This window comes from Vanellus vanellus (genome assembly GCF_965231255.1).
Source record: "Vanellus vanellus genome assembly, chromosome: 5".
Lineage (NCBI taxonomy): Eukaryota > Metazoa > Chordata > Aves > Charadriiformes > Charadriidae > Vanellus > Vanellus vanellus.
The window spans coordinates 37,992,734-38,007,277 of NC_138910.1; the positions used below are offsets into that span (position 1 = coordinate 37,992,734).

At 39.3% G+C, this 14,544-nt stretch overlaps 1 protein-coding gene across 1 annotated transcript in view; it reads right to left on the bottom strand.

Moving 5' to 3' along the window:
- ZNF804A (zinc finger protein 804A) overlaps positions 1-14,544 on the bottom strand; it is a gene marked incomplete at its 3' end in the record, with an annotated part of 160,613 nt that overhangs the window by 24,581 nt on the left and 121,488 nt on the right. Inside the window, exon 2 of the mRNA XM_082483567.1 lies at positions 12,160-12,303. Within this exon, the coding sequence (XP_082339693.1) occupies positions 12,160-12,303 (144 nt within the window). The remainder of the gene's footprint in view (positions 1-12,159; positions 12,304-14,544) is intronic.

A 14,544-nucleotide genomic window follows, 5' to 3' on the forward strand; every position in this document is an offset into this window, starting at 1 on the left:
GGGTTGGCTTCACCTGCAGAATTGCTTGCCCTCTGCAGTGGACCAAGAAAAGATATATACACTGCTAGAACCCTTTTATTCTCCGTTGCCTACTTAAACAATAAATTACAGATCAAATATCTCCAATTCAGATGGTAACTTGAGGGACTTGCAAAGGAGTCAAACCTCCCTGTGCATATCCATTGAGGAAGGCACAGATGCCCCTTTGTAGCGGTGAATCTCCATTGCATGATGAGCAGGTAGAGCAGCTGTACTCAAACAGGGACATAAACCTTGAATTTTATCTTAAACCCCCTTAGGGGAATAAAAAGCTTCCAAAGCCAGCACTTTTTAACAGACAATCTTTGCTCCTCACTATCGCTTAAGGAAAATGATATGACATTATTTTTTCCTTGTTGATCTTCCTGTTAATCAAGGCAAAGAGATGAGTCATTAGCTATTCTAGCTTCCCTTTGTTCATAGCCAGGCAGGTGTGCAGATCCAAAGCAAGATACCCGAACAGTGCTTGAAAAGAAAATCCACTACCCGCAGAGTCATTTGGAAAAGCGTAGCTATCATTTAAGACATTATCTACCATTACTTAAGTAAAGTAAACCCCCACCTCGTCATCATAAGTGAGATTATTCAACACCTACCATTTTAAGGCTACCCAGCTCTCACCGTTGCAAATCCTATTGCTCTGCTGGTATGAGAGCTTTGCTTGGACAGCCACTCCTCCTCATTCTGACTTTTTTTTGAGTTAAGAAAAAAAGATCCTAAAACAGGCTTGGGTATAGCATAGGCCTTGCAGGAATCTTGGCGTGGGGTAGACGGACATCTGCTTCAGGCCTGACCTACTTAAAGCTTCTGAACACAAAAATCTCCTTGCAAATATTCCCTGTATTTTTTTTTTTAGCTGTTAATCCCCCAGTGATTTCGCCTGCCCCTCAGAAACTTTCTTTGCTCTTTGAGATCCAAGTTGAACTCAGTGATATTGGGTCTGGCCATTTGAAGATGTTGGCAGTGTCGGTGACTAAAGAGTAACTCGGAGTAGAGCTTCCACTGTGCAAAGCAAACACCATGTGCTCAATGAAGATGTTACAGCCTCTGTAGGCAAAGCGGATGAGACACTTGTTAGGAGTCAAACGTTCTTTTTCAGTGAGCATATAACACTTACAGGTAGACTATAATAATTTATCTTAGATGGTATTTTTAATATATTTCTCATTACACAATACATAGCTTTTAACCAACCTTACATAGTAGGCTGATGCCAAAAAAGTATACTAATTGGGGTATTCCTTGGAAATGCAAATCATGTAACTATGGGCAGAAACGAGGGAAGAAAATGAAGTAACCCACATCAGTAGCATGTATTGTACTCACATCCAAACAAAGGAAAAGAGAAAGATTCATTAAGCGAGAAAGAGAAGAAAAGACTCACACTGGGACAGAGAAGTGCGATTGCAAAGAGAGACGAGACAGAAGGAAAGGTGGCAGCAGCCTCTGTCTCACAAAAAAGAAGAAAAAGAAAACCATTCATGTTAGCTTAAATGCTTGCTTGGCAAAAGAGAGTGAAAACAACTAAGGATGAGTTTGGTAAGTCTAATTTTAATGCTTCATTCGCTTATTTTGCTGTTTTCTAATTTGTCCCATTTGTGAGTTCACTTTCAAATCAATATAGCCTTCCATTTATTTATCATACCTAGTGACAGCAATGTGTCATACCATGCCTTTTTTCCCTGAGACAAAGACTACTGATAACCTTAAGTATCCTCAAACAAGTGCCCTGCTCTTGCAGCTCCTCCTGTAACTGGTGTGCCTCCACAAGAGCCCCCTTTGGCCAGGGGTACAGCTGCTTTCCTCGCAGCCAGGAGAGGGACAGCAATAATAGTAGGGGAGGAAGATGCACAGAGGTAAGGAAGAGAAGACCTGATCCTTAAGGGAGTCTCCGATAATGATCCTTAACCTCTGGTACTGTTGTAACACTTCTCTTCCATGCTGTTGCTATGAGTCTCTTGCTTTGTTTCTAGCTTTCATTACAAGCAATTTGTAGGGCAGATATATCTCTCTGTAGTTATAAATCATGTAACACAATGAGGTCCTGTACCAGATGTGAACATACAGATGCCAGTGCAAGCAAACACTTAATAGCTATACAAAAATATACAAAAAAGGTGGTTAAAAATATTTTTTTTTTAAATCAGCATTAAAGGAGGTGGAGGTTTTCATTTAATAGATTTTTTTTTTATTATTTTCTTGAATTTCAGTGCTAGAAAAGGGAAGATGGGTTACAGGTGCGGAGCTAACTTTTTGTGTTCTCTCTTGGTATCATTTTGTATATCAAGACTGCATATCAAGACAACAGCAGTAAATCACACCAGAGGAGTCAGGCATTTAAAAGTAGTCGCATTAATCATGAATGAACTTGAATTAATATTATTTATATTACAGCGTAGCATGGGTCTCTTGTCGGTTCTAATTTAAGAAAAGATGCAACATGCTGTTGGAACGGACAATCCAAGGAAGGAGAAGGATGCCTGCAAGAGGGAGGCAGAGTCATGTAGGCTGCTTGTATTTATATTGTCTTCTGCAGATTGAATGTCTTCAAAAAATAAAATAAATCATTCAACCAGAAGACATCAACGCTTTCAATCGTTTCGTGTTGAAGCACTACTCTTCTGCCACACATGGAGACTTCGGAAGAAACTGAAAGGTCCTTTACAGAATAATTGAGGTTTGTCACAAGGATGTTTGTCATGAAAAAGCACAGGTGAAAGCACAGTGAGAAACTAGGAGGTATTACTGGAGTAACAGCGTATGGTATCCTTGAGACAAAGGAAAAGGCTCAGCTCTATCCAAAATACAAACGGGACTGAAAGCAGCGGCACAATTCTATCTTTCCTTTCCACTGGCTCTTGAAATCTTCTTAAACAAGGGCTGTCTGCCAAGAGAGGTCAAAACAGACTTCATTCCTGCTCACCTCCTCTGTCCCTTCAAATGCTCATAGAGTCCTTATTTAAGTCTTTTTTATTTCATTCATTTGCAGTGTGAGGGTGGGGAGAGTTTAAATCAGGGAGCCACTCAGACCTTTACTGGACAGCTGTAGTTGCGGCACTAATTAAAAAGCAAAGCAAACCAAAAGCCAACCAGCTAACCAGTACAGCTCAAACCCCAAAAGCCAGCCAAAAACACAAAAGAGGCTTTGCACATAATTTTTTCCAAGACTGCATTGCCTGCACGTGGAAAAAGGAAGAAAAGCCAGAGTTCATATTTTAGACTTGGCTGAACGCTCCTTTGAACAGTTTGGGAACCTGAAGACATTTCTGCATAAGCTGCTACTGAACTGCAATTAAAATACGCAGAAGAACAGTAATTATAGTTTCTAGAATAGCAGTGGTCTGCCTAAAGAAGCTACAGCAGTAGTTGTCTGCTCAGGGCATACAACTCTTCCTTGGATGTACCGTAAGTTAACGCCTGCCTCTGTAGAGGTCCCAATGTCCTACTGCACGCAGCGTGTAGACTGAGCAGGAGTCATCACTTGAGGGAAACCAACTATCGCTTCCATACATTTTGTTTGTCCCGTCACATCTCTTCACAAAAGGCAATGCTGATTGCAACCTTATGTTTTGCCAACAGGTCAGAACCACCACCGAAAACAGAAAAAGCTTTTTTTCTGAAATGAATGAAGGATTGTTTTTGCACGGATCAGCAAAGACTGTAATAATTACCCTAAGATTTACTGTGGCTTGTACTGAAAAGGTTGCGCAGTTCTTCCTAATGAAGAATGAACTCTCACATGTAAACCAGCATGCACAAGCTGTAGGGCATAAAATATAATTTTGGCAGAGCTCCTAAGGAAAAAAAATATATCCCAAAGCTTTTTTTTTTCAGTAGCATATAGAAAACTATAAGGTGGCTTTTGCAGCATCAGGCATGAAGTACTAACCGTTCACATGCACCACGTAATTGTTTTAGCAAATTAAATCATGTTAGTGGCACACACAAAAGTGATTCACCTCGAGAGGTCAGAATTTAATAGATTACTAGCAACATATTATTTTCTCCTTCATTTAAGAAAATTTAAAACTTCATTGTAAATACCATTTCTCTCTATGATCACTGACAGCTCAAAACCATGGAGTAACAAAATGCTTTTCGTATTATTCATTACTTAAACTTAATCTATATTCTACTTGATTACTTTCTGGACAGCAATGGAACTGCATTTGGAATTTCTGAAAATTACAGAAAAGGTATTCTGTTGATTGGTTTGAATTTTGCAGCCATAGTAACGCTTAAATTAACTTTGGGAGATTGATTCTGTTACAGAATGAACGAAAATAAAAAAGAGTATTTTTCTTCCAGATAATTGCTTAGCTGATCTATAGTCTAACACAACAAAGCAAGTGATAGGTAAACTATCATCCGATCTCTGAGTTTGTATAACACAAGTTTTTAATCATTTCTCCACATCAAAACACTGTATGCCAGAAGATGCATTACAATATGCATGATGCCTCAGGAAAGAATGTACTGGAACACTATATTATTTCCTGTCTTCAAATCCTAATTATTATGTCCATTCTTATCTTAGTGCTGAATGGAAAAAAGGATTTACTTTTCCAACAGTGTTGGCCAAACAGCAGAAACCTGATAAATTCTGATACGGTAAAGCAAAGTTTAAAATTATCCTCAAGTTGAGCTAAGTTACATGTAGAAAATGTCACAAATAGATTTAAAAAGACAACGCTGAACTGAAATATATGAGTATGCTTTTAAATAAAAGAGTGAATCACACAACAGTAGAAATGCATGCCCGAGAGATGTATGGGGTTAACCATGTTTCTTCTTGTCCCTTACTCCTCCCTCCCTCTTTGCGTTGGGGCTGTCTTCCACCCACCCCTCACAAGTAACTTGCTCAATCAAGATTTGGGAAATAGTAATAAATGAGCATTGGGTGGTTGAATTAAATTTGTTTACGTTTGGTTTGGTTTTTTTGCATGGAAATACAACATTACTGATTTATCAGGTTATCAGACTGATCTGGATATTGAAAAGGGCAGAAAGGAGAAGGCTGCAATAATTCAAAACAGAAAAACATTAAAGAACTGAGGATAAATACCAAGTTTCTAAACTCGGGAAGGGTTGCAGGTAGGTAAGGCTACTCCTGCGTTAAAGAACAGGCTTCTCGTGGAATTAGAAGCGTCAGTGCATGGGGTCAATATTCTGTTTGCAGGCTATTGGTGGGACAGACAGGGTATATACTTCTCTACTGCAATGATGCTCATTCTAAAAACACTTTTTTGCTAGTTGGCAACAAAATCGGGTTTTGCTATATTAATATTTTACTCAAGAATATCCTCATCTAAACCTCCGGTACTAGTTTTTAGTTAAAGAGTGCCTAAATACTCTGTTACACTGATACTAATCAAGAAGCCAATTTCTGGGATTAAATTTTACAAGTAAAATAAAAACTGGAAGGAAAATAGATACTTTTTTTCCTTTCATTCAGGAAACTGTGTGAAGTTTCTCTCTACATATACCGAAATATTCATAAATAACACAACGTAACTATTTAATTTTAAAATACATTCTGTAAAGCAGAATACAGACTATCATTTGCAGCCTTCCGATGCAGACACATTACCAACAGACCAGCAAAACTCTTTCCAAGTGGCGTTGTGCCCTAATGCAGTCGCATTATACTTCCCCTTTTCCTGAAGCCTTCCTGTTCCTGCTAATTATCTGCCTGCACTCCGGGGTGACCCCAGGAGCAGCACTCTCAGCAGCCCACCATCCAGAAACAGGCTCTCCGGCATTTGCTCTGGGCACATCCTTACATTGCAGAGGAGCAGAGACCCTTATTTCTGTTTCCCTCCTCCTTCATGGACCAGTGTGGTCATGTTAATGTTGGCAGTTTTGCCTTTCTTTGCAGAGTAACAGCAGCAGGTTTGTTGCGGGATTTTTATTTTTTGGGGTGGGGTGGGGCTGTTTTTTGTTTGTTTGTTTTTGTTTGTTTGTTTGTTTGTTTTAAGAAGTTGAGAAACGAAGCACAGTGTCTGTCACAATACTCTGTTCCAATGCCACCAGCAGTGCTGAGCTACAATTAATAGGTCTGGAGATGACCCTTTTAAGTATTACTGTCAGTATAAACGCTTAAAACTCAAAAGGAAGCTTTTTACTAAAATGCAAACAAACCAACCCCAATCCAACCCCAAAAGACCATTAAATAGTGCAATATTCATGGGAAAAAAAATGAAATGCAGTGATAGAGCAGTGTTTGGAAGAGGAGTGGGTCATTTTGTGGTTGTATGTGCATTATAATTATACATATGCATATGAACACATAGCTCAACATTTGTTCGTGTTCCCTTAATATTTAGAAAGGCTACAAAGATCACTATATTTTCCTGAAGGAAAAAAAGCAAAATATAGGAAGAGATGCCAAGTTACATTCTGGGAAGGCAATAATAAAGGTAACAAAGAGCTACACAAGACTGATTCAAAGAAAAATGTTTAAATCCTCACCTATGCTTGTTTAACATTTGGAAAGTTAAGACTGCCGGCACATAAGAAGACACCAAAATGTTGCTCTCTTCTAACGTGAGAAACAATCTGAAGTAAGGGAAGGAACCCAAAATTTCTCCATTCCAGAAAATTCAGCTGCAAGAATCCTATCTGCTATTAAAAGTGATTAGTCGCTCAGCTACAAAGAAGAGAAAGCGCACCAAAACGTATTGCGAAGAATTATTTTCACTTGCAAGGAATGGGAAAAAAGGATGCTGCAAGTGCTTCCCACCCCACTTTCCCACAAGCTCCAACCAACGGCACGTACCGGGGCTACGCTTTCCCCACCAGCGCATGAGGCCGCTGGCACTGCAACTGCCCTCCTGCTGCTCGTCCCCACTCTCCCTGCAGAAAGACACCTCAGTCACGCAAGGCACTGAGAGCCTGGCACCAAGGGGCTTTCTTCTGAGCCGAGACCAGCCTAGGTGGTGCTTGAAGAAGTGATTTAGTTTGGTCACCCTCGGGGATTTTCGCAGCCATAAATTCTCACCACGGCCTTCCTGGCTATTTTGTCATCTTAAACATCCCTCCAGGCTGGGCTCAGTGCACAGCAAGGTCCGGCACAACGCAACGCGAGGTCAGGCAGCATGAGGCTATCGCGGGGCTGCTGACCGGTGGAAGAGGACGAGACCCAGCTGAGAGCAGCCAGCCTCGGGCTCTGCCACCAGCCTCCCCTCTCGGGCACGTCTCATCAAGCAGAGCCCAGCACAGCCCTACACACGTTGCGAAACGAGCGCTGTCTTGCTCTGCATCGCTCCGTGTGATCCCCTTCACCATTATTCTATCAGGTAACCAACTCCAGCTTACGCACGGGAAGGGCAACGCATAAAACAGAGAGAAACAGTTGAGAAACAGAGGTTTTAATATTCTTATTTTATGAAATCCCTTATTGATGAACATCCCCAAAAAGCTCTGACCCACTACATATCGCGTTTGTTTTGCTTATGAAGCAAATATTCAGAACATTCTTGAAGGTCTTAAGGTTTTATTCTGCACTAGGACGCTTTTTTGATAATTGATATTTCTGCATTTCCAAGACGGTATACAACATGGTGCCTCTGTCTTAGGCTGATCCAAATAGCTCCGCTGAGATCCAACCTGCAAAAAGCAGGCTTGAAAAAAACAACATAAAGTCTGTTGGCTCCCAGGAAATAGTTAATTTCTTTCACTTTGCAATTCTCCCAGTACGTGTTGCATTTCCCTTCAAACAGATATAAACTCTGGCTGTCCCAGAAGCTGCAGATGGCCTGGGAGCAGATCCGCTGCCGTGCCCTGAACTGACCTACTCATGACCAGCAGATGCATCGCACTATACCCTCTGCAGGCACCAACCAAGTAGAAGAGATGGGATCTTTTCTTTTTTAAGAGGGACTAACTCCACAATGGGCATTTTTTTAAAAAAAATCTGTAACAATGACTACAATGATTTGCTGCTTCATTTTTAAATTGCAGAGTCAAACAACCAACAACATACACTTATCTTTGCTGAGAATACCGGCATCCCCAGATGTGCTATACTGCTCTTGCTTTATGCCTAATATGCTTCATACCTCATAGGAGGTTCACCTTTAGTGCAATTAGGGGGGTTTTATTGTTGTGCCTAACCACACCCTTCTACTTCCAACCTTTTTTTTTTCTTCACCTATATTCCATGAAATATCTATTCAAACACATAAAGATGATAAAAGTTTGGATTTGATATTCTATAACCTATTTGGAAATGAGCTCTCAACAAATGTGCAAAGAAAAACATGTAGAGAGAGGAGAAAAACATAGACAGGAGAAATCTGTGTCTCAAATAAGGAAAGAAGACAACCACTAATTTAGTCTTCGTGCATAATTTGTGTCTTAGTACCTCCATACAATTTTAAATACATTTTTAGAGCTGGGAGATCATTTTCAACCAGGGAGGTGCAGTTTGAGAAATGACCTCTGATTCTGTGGGGAAAAATTCCTACTTATCATTTACTTAATTGTTTGTATTTGCATATCTAGATGCAAATACATCAGGGCTATTAACTTTATTTTTCATCACAGCTTTTTTGTTGTTGTTGTTTGATATTTGGAAGAGCACTCCTAGGAGAGGAAAAAGCACCAAGCCCGGGTGCGCTGCTGTAATATTAGGCGATTAATCAGAAGTTCTGGGATGGAGAGGAAGACTTTCAAATACAGGAATAAAACCTCTTCATTCTGGTAGTGACAAAAGTCTCTTGAGGAAAGGACTGATGAAGGGGACCTAGCTGTGTGGTCCAGCCTTCTTCACCGACAAGACAAAACAACTCACCGACTCTGAACAGCTACGAGACATAGGTCGTTCAGAGCCTTAGACTTAACGCTCAGCCACATTTATCAAAACCACAGCGTTTCACGGAACACAGGATTTTTTTTCGCCCTGCATGAATGCAGCATTTCAGAGAGCTCCTCATGCGCTTCCAAATACTTAAGAAATGCTGCATAAAATCATACAGGTGTTTTTAAAGTCCTGGCATGGCTCTCAAAAGCTGTATTCCGTGATTTTAGACCATCATCATCAAATAGCAATTCTTTCATTACTATATTAAATAATAGCGGTTCTGCCTTAGTTACATCTCTCTCTGTATTGAGCACAGAACATTCTAGTTTTTAAAAACAGCTGCATTATATTTTGGGGGTTTCTCTTCCTTTTTTTTTTTTTTTTGTCTAGGCTTTCAAAGCAAACAAGAGAGTTCATTTTTCTCCATTACTGTTGACTGCTTGCAAGTTGCTTTTCCAGTATTTCATAAAGGCTACAGATATTGCTCTCCAAACCATATTGTCAAAGCTAAAACCAGGAAAACACTAACAGAGGCAGTGGAGCTCTTGAGACACTGGTCTGAACTCCTTCGCATCCTAGGAAATAAAATTAGTTTTGCCCTATTCCTATCCTCTCTTTCCGGACCGGTCAGAAGAACCTCATACTATCTCAAAGTGGGTGTTTAGAAGCTATAAGATGCAATAAATCAAAGCACAACCAACACCTGACAGTATAGGGCCCATCATCCCATGGAGGAAAACCACATAATTATAAAATCTTCTATTTTCAATCCTGTAAATTTTTGTGTGCTAGCAACTCTTGAATCTATGGAAAGAAAAAAGAAAACCTTCTACAATAAAACAGATACAGGAGCTGTTACAAACGTTTTCTCTGACAAACCATCCCATGGCTTAGATGGTGTGATAACAGATTGCTCAATTAGGATTAAATATGGCTTTTCAGAACAGCTGGGATGAACTCGGGTTTAGGCAGAGCCTTCATCCATTTGATCACATAGAAAACACTGTCAGGTGCTGGGATCACTCAAACTGAACTGGCTGCATATGCTTACAAGTATTCCTGTTACAACTGCTATGGAAAACTTTTTCTAGTAAGGGCTTTCCCTTACCTGTCCATTATTAATAGAAAGGTGCAATTGAAGGGAGAAAGTTAGAGAAAAATACGAAGCAAAATCCAAAGACAGGATTGTCTGTTCCTCTCACCCCTACTGAACTGCTGGAAAACTTCTCCCATTGAGGGAGGATGTGTCAAGACAAAATCAGAGCATTCAACAGTAGCACCTGCAAATGGCTCTAGCACTAATGGCTCTAATTAGATTACTCAAAAAAAGCAGGTGGGATGAAGTTCCTTGAAAACTGAGCAAATCTGAGTGAGCCCGCACTGCAGCATATGCTGCCTGCTCTCTTTTTCACCCAAAATATAGGAAGAGGAATGTTTTTTTTCCTGTATAACACCAGTAGAAACCACCACAAAAAACACTCCAGAAGAGTTAAATTGGACTTAAGGTTATAATCTCAGAAATCAATATTCTCATTCACCCGTAATATTACAGAAAATTGTCACTTTGCCCAAACAAGCATCGATATGATTTTTTTCTATGGAAAACTAGAAACTTTTGTCCGGTTTTGTACCAGGGAGATTAGAGTTGCGGATGTCTCACAGAGGAAGAGGATGGCTTCCTGTGTTTCACCAAGCGCGTCCACAAAGCCACATGCAAACACTGACACACAGGCTCCCTACAGAAAAGATGGAGAGGTAGGATCTGCCGTGCTCCATCAGACGCTGGTGCAGTGCTCAGCATCTCCTGCCTAAAGCCATCAGAAGATGAGAATAACTATGCGAACCACTGGAAACAAGTCCCTGTTCAGTCTCACGCCTGACCTCAGTTTGCAAATCAATTTTTCATCAATACTGAATGGAGGAACAAACACTGCAGCCTTCAGGTTCCCATTATTTAAAGTGCTTCAGAGCACTTAAAAATTAATAAATAAAAATCCTAAGAGAGTTCAAGTGGGGAAGACTCTGCCCATCCCTTCTTTTTTCCTGCCTTCCATCAATCAGGTGCCGCCGTGCAAACATAATACCTGAAGAATCAGTTCCAGCTGCATTTTAACTAAAAATATTTGCAACTCATAATAAATATCTATAGGATGCAATGAAGCTACCTGCTAATTTCATATCTAATATATCTTTCCCTCCAGCTTCTCATAGATTGCTTTTGCGGCTGAGTTCCACATCTCTGTAGTGCTCAAAACTAAATTTAACACTCACGCTGACAGTGTAAATTATGGGCTAAATAAAAATACCAGTGAGAGAGAGAGGGAAATGTTTCAGGGAGAAGTGCTGAAGGAAAGAAAAGCAAATCATTGGCTTACATAATACAGATATAAAACATGTGTAGCAACTCATCTACGTTCACCCTGAGCAGAATTACAGGACGAGGGGAGATTCAATTAGAATGAAAAGCAATCAATCCAGATCCACAACCATATGATTTCACCAGATAAAAAAAAAATAAGATACAGAATAATTACCAGTTAAGTGGACAAAGTAGAAATTTCCTGTACAGTTATTACATAGCTTTACATTATCATTATGTATCTCTTCGGTGGAGTCAAGATGCATTGATGCACTGTGTTTTCCTCTGAATTACATAGTCCTGACTCCTCCGGAGACCAGGACGTTGCACTGGGATGCACTGCCTCTCTTGTTCTGTGGAAGCACTACTTTTCTGTTACCAAAGCAGGATACACAACTTGGAGATGTGGTGATAAAATGTGGTGGTAAATATGTAAATACCAATGTTTTAAAGCTAACACATATTATTGTGAGCTGAGCCAGAAACTTTTCATTACCACATTTTTTTTATATTCAATGCATTCAAATAAAATCATAGTTCATTTCAGAATTATCTTCACTAAAAGAAAATTTACCAAAGAGTATGTCAAATTTCCTATCCATATCTGTCGCAACAAATGCTTCCCAGTAAGTCATCTCTTAGGTATACCACATTTATTTATGTGCAAAATTAAACTGATAACAAGGAAATTGTACATTCACACTTTTAATCATATTTTTCATCATTCCCTGTTCCTCTTCACAATTTAACCGTTCACGTTTCCCTTTCGTTCCATATCAGAATTTTTGACTGTAAAATCTTCATGTTAAGCTTGCTTTCTTAGAAAACAGTGTATCTGGCTTCCCAGAACCTGAAATTTGGGCCCAACTCAACAGCGATTTCCAAGCCCACCTGAAGGACATCTTATTTCCTTACTCCACCTGAAACTAAGTTGAAGTAGTGAGCAGATTCCTCTTACCTGTTTGTGAGCATGATCATAAGAGTTAATGTGATTGTCAAACTCCTGGTGTTTATAGTACTGCTTGTCACAGAGTTCACAGTAGAAGTTGGCTTTAAGATCTTCCAGAGCTTTTGCTATCGTGTTTTTCTTTTCAGCATAATCCTGGAGGGGGGCGGGAAAAAGTAATTTTAGTTTTGCCTTTGATGCTGCGAATGGATTTTGTGCTCTGCAGTTAATCATATTTGTAAACATTTACACACCTCCGTAACTAAAAGCCTCCACATTATTTGCTGTGATACACTGCACATATTCACCGTATCTGCTGCGAGGCTGAAGATTTGCACACCTCAATTTGCTATACACTTGCCAGCTCCCCTTAGGCGCTCTGTCAGAGGCTAGAAGGATTTCCCCCAGGTTCTGTCTAAATACAAATATTTATCACGCTGAAGGCTATTTTCGAGTTAATTTCGATCCAAGACTCGCCGCTGCAAAGATCTGCTAGGTAATATACTCAAGCAGAATAAGCATGAAGATACGAGCTGCAATAATTTAGTTATCAGTCTTTTACAAGAAAGTGTGCCTACGAAAAAGAAAACAAAATTAAAGAAACCCTAATGGGTCCTTCTTGAGTGCGTGTTCACATGCCAACACGAGGAACATTTTCACAGCTGAGATGTAATGAGTATCTGCCATAGCTTTACTATTTGTCATCCAATATGAGAAGGAAAGGCACACATCTCCGTTTACCGTTACAAACAACCTTATCATTTACGAGCAAATTATATATGAGTAATATTTATTAATTTCCTAAATACATTGATGGTAACATGGCCTGTTCTGAAAGAGCATGGAAATGGTCTGTCATCTCAAATTAGTTTAATACCAGTTAAACATTGAACATATATAACTTCAGTGCAATGACTCCTGCTTTTGGCCGATCTGGAATAGACTCACACCCTGAAATCCCGAATGAGGAAAATACTGTTTAAGAAAAAACACACTTTTGATTTGTTTCACAGAATTTATCACTGTGAGCTCTTTGGAACCGACCCTAAATTCCCCTTGTTTCTGTCATCTTCGTTGTTCAGTTCGGTTAAGACAAAAGCTGATCTCGTACTCAGAACGCCCAAAACTCAGTTAATTTAGGGAAAAAAGTCCCTATTTGCTAGCAGCTTTCACAGCTTAGGACTTGAATACTTCCAATATATTTTGGGGTGTTTAAAATGGAAAATTTATGTTTACCAGATTACAGGATTTTCATATCAATGATGTTTATTAAAAAAGAGAGGAATAATAGTCATACAATTAGAATTATATGCACAAAGTACTTACTTAAGATAGTACTTTAAATTTAATTCAGCATGATTGGACTGCTAGCAAACACCATTGATTCATACCCAAACTGAAGTACTCCCCCATCAAAATTTTGTCAATTAAAAGAACTGCAAAAGTCACTTCAGAGTGGTGTTTTGAGTACTGGCTGACACATGAGGAATTCACACATTTCTAACACATTTCTAAAATGATGTTTCATAAAATCTGTTTTGTTTAAAACCAAAGTGAGTTAGCACTTTATTTCAAGAAACAGCAGTATTTTACACTTTGAAATACATTTATGCTGTGTGGAAACCTAGACTGGAAACTCTCCGCTTAGTTCGTAGTATCAACTAGTAAGAAGCTACAGGTTTTGAACCACTTCCATTATTACCAAGATGCCTATGTTTAGGAAAGCAGTGGAGACAGACTCTAGAGATATACTCCCTTAAAACACTTTACAAGTAATTCTCATAGTCTACAAAGGGATGGCATCTATTTTTGGCTTTTTTACACATGAAAAAGAAAATTCTGGATTTGGAGGAATGATCAGAACGCTGAAATATATGACATCTGTGAAGGACCAGAGTAAACGTGATGGATCCTAAGACAAGAACAGTGAATTGTATAATAACTTTTCTTTACCTAAAGCTCTCAAACCATGTTGTTGATTAACCCTCGAGCAAAATTTTGCAAGACTTACTAACGTAGCATAATACCTTGAATAAAGTCACATAACTTCACTGGTGTTCCTCTTGATGTAAAGCACCTTTTTTTGAAGCAATATACTTCTTATATAGCAGAACCTAACCTGAATTATATTTGACATGCCAATGCATCCTAATGGAGCAGAGACACTGCAATCCCATGAAGAACTTTACTACAAAGTAATAAAATCTCACAATGATCTTGGAGTTCCTACTAATCAGTTCCTTCAGCCAGGGCTCTTTCAGGGGAAGGGTTAATCTTACATTACAATATTACAACACAGTTTCAGAGGCAAGTAAAGTATGTCATCACATCATCTAAATTAGATGCAAATAAGTAGATGGAATATAATAATAATGGAGTTTGATCATGAAATAGTAG